Here is a 17,402-nt window from a genome sequence, read left to right on the forward strand (position 1 = left end):
TGACTAGCACTAGATAGGCTGGTATCCCACAGATCTTGCCAGAACTTAATGTGCCATTCAGATACAGTTAAATTAGTAATAGACAGCAGCCTGTGCACGGTAGGACTCTAACTGCCTCAGAAACCACTCTTTGGTTCCTGTCTCTCGCTCGCTCTCTGCTTGGATCGTGCTGCAGAAGCGCCAGAAAAATGTAGAGCAGGAATGGGCCGTGCTGCTCTCCCCTTGCAGCCAGCCCTCCTCCACCATTTCCTGGCACAAAGCTCCAAGCGCCTACCCAGTCATCCCTGGCCAAGACTGGGACTGGGGTAGCTGCAAGCTGCCAGTGCTCTTGTACCAGTCCCTACAGCTGCTAGAACAGAGCTCTGCAGCGGTACAGAGGCCAGAAGTTTGTAAACACGATACCACATCTGCTCTTAGCAGTAGTGATTCCTCCTGAGAGAGCCTGGGGCTGGAGTAGGTGCTCATCTGCCCCCCTCATCCCTGCTCCCAGGATATTCCCTCCAGCTGGGACAGGGGAGGACTCCAGGAGCCGTGAGCACCTCATCTCCACGGCCGTAGCTGCGCCCCTGTCCTGGTGCTCTGCCTTCAACCAGCACCGTACCTAGACTCCTGGCAGCCCCAGGTGAACTTTTGGTATCAGGCCAGAGATAAAAATAAATTGTCAAAAAAAAAAAAAAAACCAAAAAAACATTTTTGGGCCCCTTTTCTGTCCGGGCCCCAGGCAGCCGTCCAGTTCGCCCATGCCTGTGTCCGGCCCTGCCTTCAAGTCCCCCATATGTCTCCAGGGCTCCTTCCCCTGGCTCCCAACAGCAGTAATCCTTTCTAAGCGGCCTACGGCTCCAGTCAGCAGAAAGCTTTCGGAAACCTGACAAATCCTTGCAAAGAGTTTTGCTGAGCACAGAATTTTCGGCTGTCCAAAGTCTATAGACAAGTTAAAGCACCTGCCCTCGGGGATAATTCTCCTGAACTAGGTGAACCAAGCAACAGTGCCAACTTCATTTTCTGTTAAAACCTGCAAGTATTTGTAAAAGTCTTTTCTTCTGGAAGGCGCCCAGCTCCAGGCTGCTCGGGAGAGGCTGGAACGGGCTCCTTAGTTGGTCCACAATTAAGTCAATGTATACCAATTCTCCTTGCACAGAGAAAGGGGGATTTATAGCTACTTACTCAACGGGAATGGGTAGTAATGGACCAGAAAAGCCAGCAGACTCTGGCTCAGAGACTGCTACGGACTGCTGACATTCAGTCACCAGCAGGGCTGCCCCTTGCTGTTCCTGAGCTCATGATCACTTATATTTCATCTCAAAATGTTATTTACCAACTCATGCCGCATTAGTGGAGCTGCACAGGGCACATATCCGGGTAGAACGGGCCCCACAGAGACACAGTGCGACTCCCCGCACTATGATGAATTGTTTGTAGTGCACCAGTGTCAGTTCGTGTCAAGCTAATGCGAGGCAGAATGAGTAGGCCACGCGGCTGGGAGCCTGAACAAGTCAAAAGCTGTTGAACCAGACAAAAGAAGAAGGTAAGATCTCGCACACACCAGACGTACCAAGGCAGAGGGGCAAAGCTTGCACAGCTCTGCTATAATAACCGCTACGCTAAGCAAACTATATTTGTGACCGCCACCGTGATTGCGGCTCTAAAATAGGTGTGCCCTTGTCAGCAAAAATACAAACCTTGAGATGTAAACTGAAGAATGAAAGGCTTGAAGCAAGGCTGGGTATCTTTGGAATAAGTGTTCCCGTTTCTCCTTCTGTGGGATTCCTGCAACCTGATCAATTGTGATAGCCTAATGAAGAGACATCCTTGCTTTCAAGCTAAGCTGGTTCACACGGGTGTTGCACCCAGGTCCAAGCGGCAGACCGAGGCTGGAGGTCCAACAACTAGCACCTAAGGAGTCATGCCAGCTGCTGTACAAACTGCAAACAGAAGATGGTCTGCACCCCAAGAAGCAGAAGTCATTTCCAAGAGAGGGCTTGCTTGGGTCATCACTTGGGTCCCAGGAAGAGACCCTGTCTTCTGCACCTGACTTTCCCACGACAGACTGATACCGCTCCGTGCCTCAGCTTCCCCACCACAAAAAACACATCCTCAGCTGCGTTTCATTCCAGGCATATCATCAACCCCCATTTTGAAAGAGAGATTTCTTATGAGGGGTTCAAAAGGTGTCCCTCTAGATATTTCAGCGGGGGATACCGGAGCACTCTAGAACAAACCCGATCACTTTAAAACCACGAAACTAGTGTCACCCTCCAGAGATCAGGCAAGACGTGGCGGCAGTGAGCGCCTGTGTGGATCTCTGGTCAAGGTCAGAGATCACAACTGTGCCTTCCAGCTTTAAAAAACAAAAAAGTCTACGAATCCATGAGCTCCATGGCAGTGGGACAACACCACTGCCTGTAACTCTTGTGTCTTTCCCCAGGGAAGATAAAAAATGGTGCCCGGTGGACTGGCACGGCACAGAATCAAGCACCCACTCGATGCCAGTTCAGCACAGGACTCAGGGTGGTGGCACGTACAGGCTGTGCGGCGGCACGACAGAGAGAGCCGCAAGGCCTCTGGGTATCGGGTCGCCTCACTAAAGCGTCTCTCTTCTATTCAGCAGAGACCTTGCTCCACTGTACATGGAGGGACACATCAAGGTTTGCCAACCCAGCTCATGGGCTTGCTTTGCTCTCTTGCATCGTCTCCACGGGCGTTTCCTGCCAGGTCCAGCCATGGGAGCCCAACCGTGCGGGCCACCTTCCTGGAAGGATGGAGCCGTCTGGATGGCGTATCCCCGTCAGGCAACTCCGCTCCGAGTCCAGGCGAAATGGAGAGCAGGGAGGAAGGTCTCTGTTGTCATGGAGATTAACATCTCAGGCCATAGAAGTTTGCTTCGACTGAAGCACGAAGAAAGCTGGGGGAAAAGGCCGGTTTGCCACTGGGCAAAGCCCGTACAGCTACGCAGGCCATCCTTGCCATGACCCCGCAGCCATGTGGACAGGTGAGGAGAGAACAGACCCAAACAGCTGCTATGCGGATGGAGGGCTATTCAATGTGGCCACTGAAAATGCAGGGCTCAGACTCGTTAAAGGAGCCTCGGCGACCCTGTTTTCCAGCGTAGGACTTCTCTGGCACAGGCACAGAAGTGGCTTCACAACCAGAAGATCCCTTGAGAGGCTATTCCTTTTGCGGGGATATTCTCCCCAGGACAGAGACCCTAACCACCCTCCTCACCGTTGGGTTACCCATCCCATTGGCCATCAGACACAAAGGGCAATGCAGCTACCACAGAAGGGGCCCACAGACAGAGCGAGAGAGTCTCTTAATCGAGGACGCAAAATTTATGTCGCGCCTGGTTCATCGTTGGTACAGAATCAGGGGGTTTTTTGTTGTTGGTTTTTCTTTTTTAACTCCAGCTCTAGCCACACATTGCCGGCCAGCCCAGGGATGATTTATACTTCAGCGAATGAATCAATACGATATATGGCCAAAGACATCTTTAATCTTTCAGAAGAATTAGGCTGCAGAGGGGGCCGTCAGCAGCAGTCTACGGGCCTTCGCTTCAGATTTCAATTTGGAGAGCGGCTTTTTTTTTCTTCTCCCACCCTCCACTTCCTATGCTTTCCTCCCACTCCCTTTTCCCCCTTGCCTCTCGTGTCCTGCAGCTAAAGCCATTCAAAACATCAAACTCCATTTAGTAGCTGGGCACTGCTGCAAGGGGTGAGCTATTTGTATCACAACCACTGTGCACAAGGCCACTTGGGTACCAGGGCTGTGCCTGGAAGGAAGGCAGGGGCCCAATGGGGAGTGCCAGTCTGCCCCACAAAATGGGCTCTGTTGGCCACAAAATGGGCTCCCAAGTGGCCACAAACCAGCCCAAGGCTGCCTGCAGGGGAAATACCTGCTAAAAAGGCAACCATGCCCGCCCGTGGGAGCAGGAGAGGTGTTGGGGCTGGAGAAGACATAGCCAGACCTGGCTTTAGGCAGTCTCACACCGTCGAGGACTCCCCTCAATGCTATCCCAACCAGTGCCAAGAGCTGGGCCTGCTCCCATCAGCTCCCACATAGAGGGGCTTTGCCTCCCCTACTGGCTGGTGCACCAGCGCAGGGATGACTTGGGGAAAAAACGCGCAAGACGGGACCGAGAGAATGGGAACCGGCTTACCCTGCTGCCCCCTTGCAAGGCTTCAGGCCTCCAAGCTGGGACTGGGTGTCTCTATACAAGGGGGCAAAACTCAGGAATAACTAAATAGGAGACTGAAATCAACCCCTCTTCCCCTTGCAAAGGGGCTATGTGAGCCCAGGAGCCCTTCTGGTTCTCTCAGCAGGGCCTGAATGACCAAATAGGCCTCCCGCCCTAGGAAAGAGGCCCTTCCCTTAAGGCCAGGGTGCTCTGATCGCGTGCGGGAAGCAAAGGACTCAAGGAATGTGGGTGCCAAGTCCCACGCCTCATCCCAGGAGGCCATGGTGTCTTCAGACCCAGCCTGTATGGTTTCCTCCTCTGTGGGCTGCTAGGGTTTTATACACTTCCTGATTCATCTCACGGAGGCTACGCAAGCCAACATGGCATCCCACAGAAACCTCCACGGACTTGCAATAACGGTTTCAGCCTCAAGCGCACAATTAGAACAGGCGAGCCGAGATTTATAGTGGGATTATACCTGCACGGTATTCCTGACGGGTAGCATTTGGCCACTCTGTGGCCCTCCAGAAGAAGCAATTACAACATGGCTAGTGTGCTGCATGACTTCCGAGGAGAGGTGAGGGAACTGGGCTTAGCCTGGAGAAGAGAAATCCTGGGAGGGGATTTAACAGCAGCCTTCAACTCCCTGCAGGGGGGCTGCGAAGAGGATGGAGCTGGGCTGTTCTCAGTGGGGGCAGATGACAGGACAAGGAGCAATGGGCTCAAGCTGCAGCAAGGGAAGTTTAGGTTGGATATCAGGCAAAACTCTCACTACGAGGGTAGGAAAACTGGAATAGGTTACCCAGAGAGGCTGTGGACTCTCAATCCTTGGAGGTTTTTAAGACCTGGCTAGACAAAGCCTTGGCTGGGATGATGTAGTTGGGGCTGGTCCTGCTCGGAGCAGGGGCTGGGACTAGATGTGACCTCCTGAGGTCCCTTGCCACCCTCATTTTCTATGATGCTATAAGCAGAGAGGGAAATCCGGAGGCTGGGAGGGTGAAAAGGAGCCTAGTCAGGGATTTAGCTCAGACAGAGAGAGGAGGAGGAGGAAGAAGATATCTATATTGTTTTCACAGCAATCCCAAGAACCAAACCCTGCCTGCTGGTGCCTGTCCTGTACACCCCACATGCCAAAAAATGTCATGCGGTTGCCAGTTGGCTCTCAGGAACTGAGTCTCAGGTGTGCTCCCAAGGCTGGCACTGGGCAAGCCACCCTAATGACTGTACGGTGCACGTTGTAATGAGCACATAATGCATTTTTAGCAACAGGTATAGACAGAGCAGCTGAGGTTTTGCTTCCCAGTCACTGGGAAGACAGCACATCCACAGGCAGGGACAAAACCCCCAGGGAGCCCAACCTGGAGCACAGGCAGCTGTGGAAATGTTTGCCTGAGCTGGGAGGGGCACTAGGATCTGTCCTATTATACACATGTTTCCTCCCGCCATCACAGGCCGTGTCCTGTTATATGGAATATGGGTGGCTCCTTCTGGTGTGACCCCTGCTCTGCCCGACACGCAGACCCAAGCGCCCCTGGACTGCAACCGTGTCTGCAACAGGCAGAGGGCCTTAAGGGCTACCCCCAGAGAAAATCACAGCGTGAGCTCAGTCACATTACTACAGACATGGACAGAGCTGGAGGGGATGTTACACCTCAGGAGTCAGCTGAGTCCCATAACGCAAAGGAGACCTCTATGGCCCCCTGCCTAATTTCTACTGCTGCATACGGCTCAGGGAACGCCCTCGTCTCCCTCCCCATCTCTTCCATGCTCCCTCACGAAAAATCACCAACAGCTTCCGTTTCAGGCCTAGGCAGAATGGGAAAACCAAAATCACAAGTCTTTTTTGAGGGAGGGGCAAAGTGTTCCCTGCCCCACCTTCATCAGGGAGATCAAAATCCATCCTAAAACCAGCCCGCTCCTTCCCTAGGTCATCATTTCCTATCCAAATTAGCCAAAGAGACTCCAGCCCTCATTTATGTGGCATTTCAAGAAGGATGGATTCCTCCGACATGAAGGGAGATGGCGGGCGAGTCCCTTCCAGACACAAGGTCCTGCCATCTGAGCTACAGGACTAAAGCCACCTACCCACACAGAGATCGGCCTGTGTTGTACCCCTAATTCCCATCAGTCCCACCCATAATGGCCCAAATTTAAACTAATGCCAAGAGAGATGCAAGAACTTAACCCTGCTCCCTAGCACCCCTGCCCCCAAAACCATGAGCTCCATTCTTCTTGAGCAATCAAGCTGCATTTTGCCCTGGTCCTTTGCAGTCGCGCACATCATTCCTACCCCATGGGCCGTATCTCAGCAGAGCGCTTACTCACCATCCTCTCTGCACTTCTGGATGAAGGCCTCCACCCCGCTCTCGCCATAGCTTCCCTCAGAGGCTAAGGTGGAGACGTAATTCCACTTGAGCGCCTTGACAATGTCCACCATGGCCTGGGCTTGGTAGGTGTCGGAGGGGACAACACGGGAGAAGAAGTCGTACCGACTGTTGTCGCTCAGGTCGGGGGCGGTGGAGGCATAGCTTATCTGGGGGATCTGCGGGAACAAGGAAAGAAAGGGCACCAGATTAGCAAGGAGCAGCAAGCCAGAGGACCGTACCGTCGCATCCCCCCAGCTGCTCATCTGACGCGAGTGAGGAACATCCCAAACCAGCCAACAACATCTGGAGCAGGCGAGCATGCCGGATTAGACAGAGTGGGTGAGAAGACAGGAGCTACCAAGAGGCAAACATGGCACATGCTGAGGTCTCCCAGCCTCTCTGCAGTTCACAGCTATTGCTTTCCCTCAATTTTTAAAACACACATTCCCCACCCCTCAAGGGGAATTGCAATGCATTTTTAAATACATTTTTTCCAGCTAAAGGAACAGGCTGGAGCTAACAGAACGACAGCACTGCAGGTATCCAACGGAGATAAAAGGCAGCACTCAGATCTGCAATTCTAGCACACCTTCAAACGCACGGCCATACATCTGCCAAGCCCTGGACACAGCCAGACACACCGATGTCTAATAAAAGGGACAAGGAAGGGAGAAAGCAACGGCTTTTGCAAGCTTGCAGCTGGCCGACGTTCCCAGACTCCTCCAAGCAGCAGTTCTGCAGTAGGCAGATCTGTGCTGCTTCGTGGCGCAGGACCACAGGGACACTTGGGTGCATTCATCTGAACATTGAGAGCTTTTTCCAGCCCCCCTACCAGAGCCCGAGCTCCACGAAGCAGGCCGGGGATCGGCCAGGGTCGCTTTGTTTCTGCAGCTGGTTGCTGTAAGAGCCTAACCATGTTGTCCTGTTGAAATTTTCCATCCCTATCTCAGAACATTTTAAAGAGGCAGGGCAGTGCTGGAAGCCGGGGGGAGAGAAAGGAGAAGCGGCTTGCCCGAAATCCAGCAGCAGATCAGGGACAGAAACTCTCTGTTCTGTTCTCTCTCCACTGGACCGCACGGTCTCCGCGAGTGCTTCTCCAGCGTGATTTGCAAACAGCACCGCCAGAGGCCAACAGTACAAGCAGAAAACAGAGCGAGGAAAGATGAAAAGATGGCAGGATACTGGCTCCAAGTGCCAGGTCGTTTAGACAATCCAAAGTCTTTGATCCTTGCCAATGCCCCAAGATCTAACAAACTCCCTCCATAGAGGAGCACGGGAAAGGAAAGGATGTTTTTCTTCTCCTCGCTCCCCAAATAACAGATTCAGTCTGATCGCATACACAAATTGCAGAGAGCACATCGCGGGATTAACACCCGCAGCCGGCGTCTTCTGTTTTCTCCCACAGAAGTTCTTGGCTTGGGCAACAGAGCCCGGTGGATAAAGACAGGCACTGGAGTGTCCCCGGGAAGAAAAGAAGCCAGGCCTATCCTGCAGAAGCAGACAAGGAAGGAAAAGATTCCCGTTCGATTCTCAGCCCTTTTCCCAGGCAGAGCCACAAGAAAGGATGCCAAGGGGCTTGTGATGCTGCCTAACCAGCCAGCAAAACGGTTCTGTGATACTTTAATTTCTTCCCCTTTTTTCCCCTCCTTGCATTTGCTCCTTAGCTGCGTTTCCCCACCGCCCACCTATGCCTTCTCCTCCTCCCGCACTTTGAGCCTAATTATGTCGATCTTCAAAGGGGGCAGCCACAAACTCCAGGGACCAGACAGTCGGGGGGCGTATAGAAAAACGCTGGGTAGCTGAGCGATCAACAAGTCCCTTTGATTACACGTGCAGCAGCATGGGAGCCCCGTGGCTGGCAGGGAGGTTAGGAGCTCCTGCCTCCCCGCGCTTCGATTCTCGTGCGCCGCGTTGACACTGGCCCGTCAGGTCATCTCGATCTCCCCACCCCGGGCTCACAGTCCACCCGATCACGAGAGTGCTCCTCATACACCGGGATGGGAAGCACACGCCTGGGCCCAAATCCTGGTGGTCACGATGGCCACAGTGCTGCCAGTTAGGTTTGCCCACCCCCCACGATGCTCTTCCCCCCAGACGGCATTAGTTCACTCCCCAAAAATGGGGAACAGATCCCTCCAGGAGCTGGGCAATCTCTTGGACTTCCCTCGCGAGATGGGAGAACAACTGACCGTCTCAGGAGTCCGTCTAGTTGAATTTGGAGAAAAGCTGGGCAGAGCCCAGCTCCCTCCAGCAAGGGGGAGGCAGCGACCGAGGAGCTGAGGAACGACACACGGGAAAAACAGAAGTTGCCTGAAGGTTGGAACCACAAAATGAGGCTTTCTGCAAGAAAAGACCCTCCCCACACATGGACTTCTGCCGGCTGAGCAAATAGCCCCTCAGTCCCAAGAGGCCCTGGCATGTCATTCTGGCACAGCCCACGGTCCAAGCCGGTGGGTGCCGGACTGGGCCTCGGCTTCACCCCTGCCAGACCAAGGGGCCTGAAATTCTACCCAATGAAGCACTAAATAAGCCTTTTAAATTAATCAGAGCTGCCTTGCTTTGAATGGTACATTAGGATGATTTAGTACCAGAGGATCTTGTGCTGCCTAGCACTTATACAGCACTTTACCTCTTCAAAATGCTCTGCAGATGTTAATTAATCTTAGAGATGGAGAAGACTTATTAAATTATCAAGTCTGTTCTCCCCTCACCAACCCCAAGTTTCCTTGCAGAAGATGCATCGGGTCTCAAACAGGCAGCAGGCTCTCTCGGCCACAGGTTTGCTGGTTGCTTGCAACGCCCTCCGTGCCAGCAATGCATTTTGCAAACAGTGCATGGAGAAAGCATCCCCCCCTTCCCCACTACTATGCAGCCTCCTCTGGGGTGGCACGCAGCAGCTCAGCATTGTGCAGCAACAGCGCCCAGCAGCGGAGGGCAGGCCATGGATACCAAGAAGAATGGAGCCCTATAGAAAACCCCAGGGATTCTGGAAGATAAGGGGGAAATGTAATTACCTGGATTGGAGCAGGGCCAGGATATAAGAGCATTATTGCCGGTCTAGTGGGAAAAAACAGGTGCTGTGGACATGCTAGCGAGCACAATGGAGCAGGGTCTAGGGGCTGCACTTTATTCCACAGCTTTGTCTCGAGCTATGCAAACCTCTCACGCCCCGCTACAGCAACACCTTGCAGCCAACTCGGCGTGAACACAGAGCTGGAACAGCCAGGAAGCATTTGCTAACCCGGCTTCACCCTTCATTTAACTTGTTATCACGCGCAAAATCAGTTTAGCAAGTGCAACCTCAGCACCTCGTGCTATTCTGTCCCCCTACCCCACACACACTTCAGGAACAAACAGGCAATCACCGCTCAAGAGAAAGCGAACACTGACATAGCCATGGGGGTACTGCTGGAGATTGTAGCAATACCACAGTCACTGCAGGCTACTGGGATATTTGCTGAATGTAGGTAAATTGGCACAGGCTGTGTTCAATCTACAAGAGTCATAACACCTGTGTCAAGCAATCAGCTCACCCACAGCACAAAAGCAGAGGCCTCGTACAAGAGGCTGCCTAGGTCGGGCTGAAACGAGCACAAAGCAGCTTGGGAACTGGCTGGCTCTAGTGAGAGCTACAAGATCGAGAGCCTGTGCGGCTGGCCCTGAGCTTAATTACACTCTCCTCTAATGACCGTGATTCGCCAAAGCAGTTTGGTGCAACTCGGTGCCCTCTACTGCCATCGGGCCCAGTACCTCCCCCTGCCGTTGTTCTGGACATGCCCCACGTCTCTGCGAGCGGGTGCAGTGGGGAAAGCTGTACCAGACTCTTGTGATGAGCAGCAGTCAGTCTGGCCCTGGGTGGTTCACCCAGGGACCTTGGCACTGGGAGCCCCTGGCGCGCTGGCACTTCACTTGGAGCCCAAGGGCAGCGCGAACTTGGGTAGAATCCTGCATTCTTCCCTAGGGGGAGTAAATACGCACAAGCCTCATATTTTCTTGTACTTATGTTGTCCTTGATAGATGAATAGAAATTGCTTGTTGGCTGAGTCACCAGTGATGAAAACAAAGACCCAAGGCATTCACAGAGCCATTACTGAGAACAGCAAACGTGGGCTTTGGCCCATTAGGATAATTGAGCCCAAGCTTGAAGTCCTCACAAAAGTAAATGCTGCCCACGGACATCCTCCTGTAAGGCAGCCTGGGCTGTGGGGGTCTGTGCCCCTAGGCCCAGCTGTGTGGTGGGCACTTGATGCACCGGGGCTGAGAGATCCTGGGAGAAGGCTGCACCCCGCAGCTACGATGCTTGGCAGTCTGCCCGCAACACTGAAACATACTGCAGGGCAAAGGGAGAGGGGGTCCCAGTGCCGATATGCCCAAAGACCCAGAAGCACTGCTGGGGGCATCTGTGCCCCGAGACCAGGAGGATACGCTCAATCTCATCCCAATGCGCAGAGAGGAACTGTCTGATCCCAGCTGGAGCAGTGTCTAACCTGAAAATAAACACCCCAGGTCTATGCAGTCCTGCCAGCGACCTGAAGGGGTAGGGGTGCCCCCTAAGCTCCCACGCAGAGACCCCCCCTCCTGCACGCTCTTCAAGGCCTGCTAGCCAGGTGCTCTCTGACATCCTTGCTTCAAGACACGGGCTGCCTTTCCCTCTCCCCACCCTGACTCTCTCTCCCTCTGCTGTGCTTCCCCCCCACACACTTCCCCAAGCCCGTTCCCATGCCACAGCTCACAGTTTCTCGTTTATTTATTTTTTATTTCACTCCTTCTCTCGCTCTCTATTAAATGTGACGCGAGTGTTGTAAGCCCACGACTCCACCTGAATGCTAAGAGGCCCTTGTAAAGCAGGAGCTTCTCTTTTAACTACCTGCAAAAAAGAGAGGGAGAGAGCATAAGAGGAGGCAGAGAGGAGAGGGAGAGAATCTTTATCAAGGCACAAATAGGATTATTCTATGTGACAGCCTGCTTTGTGCTCCATTCCAAGGGGCTCTGATCTGCTTATTGGGTATCTGTGACCAGGAATACGATGCTTGATTAAAATTCGACTCAGCCAGTGAAGCGCTCATCTCGTAACCTTTTTCAGGGCTGGGGTATCCATTTCTTCTTCTAGACAGAAACAGAGATGTTGGGAGTTGTGCCCCCAGGAGACAGAAATCGAAAGAGGTGTTCTGGAAGAGGGTGGAGTAGGAGCAGGAGGGAGGGAGTGCATAAAGATGCACGGGGGCATGATGTCAGCATGCCTGAAAGAGAATGGGCATGTGTGAACACACACGTGTCAAGGTGTGTGTGTGTGTGTGTGCATGTCAAGATGCATGTGCACAGATGCAGGCATGTGCCTGTGGCTTGGCTCATGTGCATGGGAGCAAGCAGGCTTGAGTGCTTAGGCATGAGTTTGCACGTGTGTGCTTGCTCGTGTGGGTAAGTATGCAAGTGTGTGTGCGTGCACGTGCATCCGTACATGTGTGCAAGCATGAGAGATGGAGCCTTCTCATGGGAGTGTGCATGAGTATATGTGCACACCCGTGGGTGTGAGTACCTGCGTGCAGAGGCTCCCTGGCTGCGTGACAGCGCATGGCTGAGTGGGTGGGTGGGGGAGCTCCAAGGGCCTTCAAGAGGCAGTGACTGGAGTGTCAGCTGGGTAGTCACTCCTGTGAGGCTGCCTCGTGCAGCAGGGGATCCTGAGATAGCAGAGCAAACCCAAGTCCTCTTCCCATCGTTCCTCCAACCATCAATCGATTCCTCAAGCCCAAAGCTGCTGAGCAGCGCGCAGCTCCCTCCTCACTCAGCTCTTCATCATAAGCCCACAGAGGACTAAACTCTGCCCCAGTTAGAGATGCTCCATTTTCCCCATGCAAAACGCCCAGCCAGACACTAACATCTGACAGCGATGCCGGGAGGTGAGTGCAAGGCAAAGGAGGAGCTGTGTGCTGGAACCCAGGAGCTCGCACCAGTTTCTAAAGTGTATACAACACAGCATCAGAGCACCTCACCATCATTTCCTTACGGCATCACCGTGAAGTAAAGCAGATGGGGAATGCAGGCAAAAGGAGACAGTGACTTGGTCAAGGTCACACATGGGGGCAGCAGACTGCCCCAGGTCCCCCACATCCCAGGTGAGTGCCCTGACCACTGCCCCAGGTCCCCCACATCCCAGGTGAGTGCCCTGACCACTGGGACATCCTTCCTTTCCAGACTGCATCACGCACAGGGCTAGCTGAAAGCAGACACCCACACAACCGCTGGCAGCCTCTCCCAACACCCACAGCATCCAAGGTTGGGCTGAGCCGTGGATCCTGGAGTCTGAGCCCCCCTGCCAGCCCATCAGGACTCCCAGCATCTGCTTCCCTTGCAGCACCCTGATGCTCATCCACCACCTTCAGATGGATGGTGATGCACGAGCACACCTGAGCCTGAAAATGGTGCAGGGCAGCGACACGCCATAGATTCGGCACTGAGCATGTGCAGAGTGGGAATGAGCGGAAGGGACGTACTTTTACGGTGACACTCCCTAGATCCCTTCGAAACAGGGTAGACAGGCAGGTCACACATGTATGCAGCCTTGGTACACACACACACACGCTAGCTCTGCCACCACTAGAAAGCAGGTCAGGATGAACGCACCTCGGCAGGGTTGTGTGTGGGAGCTCAGGACCGAAATAGCAGGGAGCGCTGGGGGCAGGACAGAGACACTGGCAGGGCTGTGTAGGAGTTTACCGAGCATCTCTGGAGCTGTGTCTAGCTCTAGGCAATGCGGTGACTCAAGTCCCCCTTTCTGACAATTTGGTCTGGAGGGGTTTTTTTATAGCCAGTTACTAAACTAAGGCCAGGAAATACCTGCGGATGTGCAGGCTACAAACTTTAAGCTGTATTTTAAATAAACAAACAGAGGGACTTTTCTTCTACATTCAACTTTGGATGGGGTGGGGGGAGAAAATAAAATACCAATTCCCAACAGACTGCTTCCAAAGAAATCTTCTGGCTGCTTTCTCCCCTCCCTTTTGCTTTTTGATCTCCAGGCCTACAATAGCCTAACTCCCTACATCAGCTATTTTCACAGATAAAAGACAAAAGTGCTTTTAGATCCATAAAAAGCAAGCGCAGGCAGGGAATTCAAGGTTTTTAAAAGAAAAACAATGGAGGAGGAGGGGAATATCTACTGCATACTTGGGCAGCATCTCATATGAGACCAGAAAAAACAACTCACCAAGAGCCACCAGTTTCTGAAATCCAGCCTCTCTGCTCACGCTGTTGCACACCCCTCCTGACCATGTCCTGGTGGCACTTTCCCAGCACTGTCCTTGCTCTCCCAGAACCACTGTCCCAGTATCAGGCCATCTATGACTAGGAACCAGTTCTCCCTAAATAACAGTGCCAGTGTCACACTATCTCCAGTCCCCCTAAACGACAGTCTCATCATGACATATTTTTTTAGGAAAGCCCACATCTCTTCCCCCCCTTGGTTTCTATCCAGTGCTGTGACTTCCCGCTAACCAGGAAGCCAGAAGAGAGGTAGGGAAAGAAAAAAACTCATTGAATTCCCAGTACTAACCCAGGACCTTCTCAAAACTCATCCTGCATCTGTCAACATCTCTGTCAATTTTTATTGACAGTGAGGATCAATGTCATGGCCTCCTCAAATGGCTGGCTAATCTCAGTGACATGATGCCAGCCACAGCCATGGCCAAAACCCAAGAAGCTGTATGAGGAACTCAAGGAAGATGCTGGGCCTGATGTTCAGCTATTCCTGAGTCCCTTTAGACTGCTCTGATAGCAAGGGACCTCCAGAGGTGAGGGTGAGCTGGCACAAAGGGTTCGTCTGATGCCTGGTTCCAGCTCCTGTGTGAGGCTTGGAGAAAGGGAGAGATAGGGACAAGTTCAAGGTGCAAAGCACTACAATAGCCACTGTCTTATATCCACCTGCTGCACTTCTACCACCACGAGACCCTCTGGTGCGAGGAACGGAGGTTGACATCACCACCAAACAAGTGATCCTACAGTCTGCCCACCTGCCTTCAACCTGCCATGCCATCGGTGGGCCATGCTGAATAGGTTCCAGACAGGGCAAGGTCTGTGCATGGCCAACCTCCACCGGTGGGGTCTCTGCGACAACCCAGGCTGTCGCCGTGTCAAAGCACACACCACATGGCATGGTGGCATATTGTCAGTGACACCTTGCCATTGTATTGACATATTGTCAACGTGGCATATTGTCAACGACTGCGGTGGACTATAGGAACTGCACGTGGCCACTGAGGCCACCATCGCATGGCTTGGTGATTTTGCACCTGTTGACTGAGCCACTGCCCACCCCCAAGTGCAAGGAAGCCCCATGAAGCAAAAATTAAAGCAGCCTCAAGACTCTTCCTACTCAGTTTCCAAGGTACAAAAAGCACAAAGGTCCCTTCCCACCCCTGAAAACTCCCTCTTCACTCCCTGCTCCATGCACACAAGGGGAGTTGCTGAGACTTGGGCCTTATATCGTTACAACAGCAGAAATATGGTGCAAAGGGAGAGAGGCCCTGCAAGCTTTCAAACTGTTCTGCAGTCAGCTGAATTACTCTGGTGCTACCTAACAGGACAATCAAGAACAGATTATCCTAAAAAAATGCAGTTTACCTAGGGGATTCCCACCAGATCTGCCCACAGAGCAAGGCAGTAGGGAGCACTGGGGATGCGTAAATCCTTTCCCATACAAAGCAGCGGGTCAAATTATCTATCAAAGAATCAGTATGATTAGCAGTCGAATTCCCTTCTCCCCCTGACACCTACACTGCCAAGGTGCCTTGATTCCATACACATTTCATTACCTCCGGTTTACAAGCTAACATAGCACTTTCTTTAATAACAGTGGAAGGCACCAATTTAACTGAATCAATTGCAGATTTGAAGCAAATTAGACAAAGACAGCAATTGTGCGTTATCCCACCAGCCAGAGTTGGTGGGGACGGAATTTCTTGAGCTTAAACCATCAATTTGAGCCCCAGCACGATTAGCCAGAACTGTAATACCTGCAAAAAATAAAAATAAAAGGCAAAGAACCTATCAAAGGTAAATTCCAGATGCCACAGCAGCCAAAGACAGGTCCCCAGAAGGGTCGCTTCAAGTGAGTCTAGGTCCTGAAGTCAAGCCTTGAGGAGGTCTGCCACAGACCCCCTTGGCCCAGCTAGGAAGACCCACCTTGCTTGCCTGGCCGGGCTGAAGGAATTTTTCCAGGCGTGATCTCTTCTGATCGATACTGTAGCTGGCAGCTTCTCAAAAACCTACCCAGAGAATTCTAAGGTTGTCTTGTTTCTCTAAAATCATCTCCTAAAATATCTATGCTCTAGCCAATAGCCAAAGGCAACTGCTGCTGCCTATCTACCACCCTGCAACCACTTCTGTGGGGTCAGGAAACCGTCCATAGCCCCAGCAGGCAAAGGAGCTAATTAAGAGCAGCCCCAATGCCGTGGGTGTCCCAGCTCAGCATGGGTGTTTCAGCTACAACCGAATGACGTATGCTTCTATATTCATCCAAGACCTTAAATGCTCAGTGCAGGAATTGGGGTTCCCCAGCCCGTATCAGCCAAACACAATGGTGCCTCTTGGCTTTCTGATCTCTGAAGCTGGCACGACCTGGGTGGTGTAGACCTCAGCATGGCTGGGAGGTCCTGCATTGTGGCTACTACAAGGTCTGATGGGGCCCTCTAGCAGCAAGGCTGCGAAATCAGTTTTTGGCACCCCCGATGGGGAGGCTGAGAGGCGAGACCTGCCTCCGAGCTCCGCTTTGGCACAGGGATGAACGCGAGTCTCCACCTCTCATCAGAGACTACATCACCGCTCTGCTGTCTGTCCTGGCCTCCTCCTCACCCCCCAACGTGGAATTGCCTTGGACCCTTGGAAGTCAGGGGTGTGCAGGAAGTGGGGGTGGATCCATGCCAGATATGGTTCAGGAGCAGCTAATTCCTAAACATAATTATTAATTTCATGCTTATCTTATGCAAACCTCTGGTTCGCAGACAAGATGGGATTGATTTAATTAGAATTTCCATCATCAAGCCATTTGGATCGGAGCTTTTAATTAGGGTAGCGTAATAAACCACAGGGGCTGGCGGAACAAGGGTTTTAAATCGATGCCTGCTGGCCTCCTTAATCAGTGTTGGGAGGCAAGGTGTTTTCCAAACACCACCTCCTTGCAGGGTATTTATGGGAGTGATGGGGAGAGCCAGATCTGGTCATGCCTCTCCAGGCCCACCACAGACCCCTCTCTCTGGGGTGACCTTCAGGGAAGCACTATGCGCATGGCCCATAGAAGAATTTAGGGCTGCTGCCATGACAGTGGGAATCTCCTAATAAAAGTATTAGTGTCCCAGCTATACCCAACCTCCCATTTACTAGAGAACCTAGAAACATAAGGCCCTTCCCTGCCCTTCCCTTTGGGATTCATTTCTTCCAGAGATGCTGAATACCTGCTGCTCCTACTGACTTTGCAGGGAGTGCTGGATTTCCAGGTCTTTCTGAGCGTCTTCAGCTGAGCTCCCAAAATCCAGAGCCTCCTCCACAACATAATCAGTGTTCAGTGAATATTTTGCCTGCTGCTGACCCAGGTGGAGTCCCCCAGAGGCAGGCACAACTGGGGGTCTCTGACTCTAATAGCTCAGCACTACAGGAAGGGCTGGGGGGGAGAAGGATTCTTGACCCCCAGGGCTGGCTGGTTTCTGCTTGACACATTCCTCCTTGGGGAACCCCCTCCCCACCCACCCACCCAGGGACAGCAGCAATGGACCTATGTGCAGGTCATGTTTTTGCTCCCCGTTCCATTATCACTTCTGATATGCCCGTCTCCGCTGATGTTAGTGATGGAGCCGAGCAGGGTGATGATGACCCCT

General features: G+C 52.7%; 1 protein-coding gene across 1 annotated transcript in view; it reads right to left on the bottom strand.

Moving 5' to 3' along the window:
* Nucleotides 1–17,402, bottom strand: part of GRM4 (glutamate metabotropic receptor 4) — a 200,376-nt gene that overhangs the window by 125,428 nt on the left and 57,546 nt on the right. The window contains exon 3 of the mRNA XM_090025751.1: nt 6,497–6,713. Coding sequence (XP_089881877.1) covers nt 6,497–6,713 — 217 coding nt within the window. The remainder of the gene's footprint in view (nt 1–6,496; nt 6,714–17,402) is intronic.

The sequence above is a fragment of the Crocodylus siamensis genome, chromosome 13 (assembly GCF_052110815.1).
Source record: "Crocodylus siamensis isolate JL-2025a chromosome 13, ASM5211081v1, whole genome shotgun sequence".
Taxonomy (NCBI): domain Eukaryota; kingdom Metazoa; phylum Chordata; order Crocodylia; family Crocodylidae; genus Crocodylus; species Crocodylus siamensis.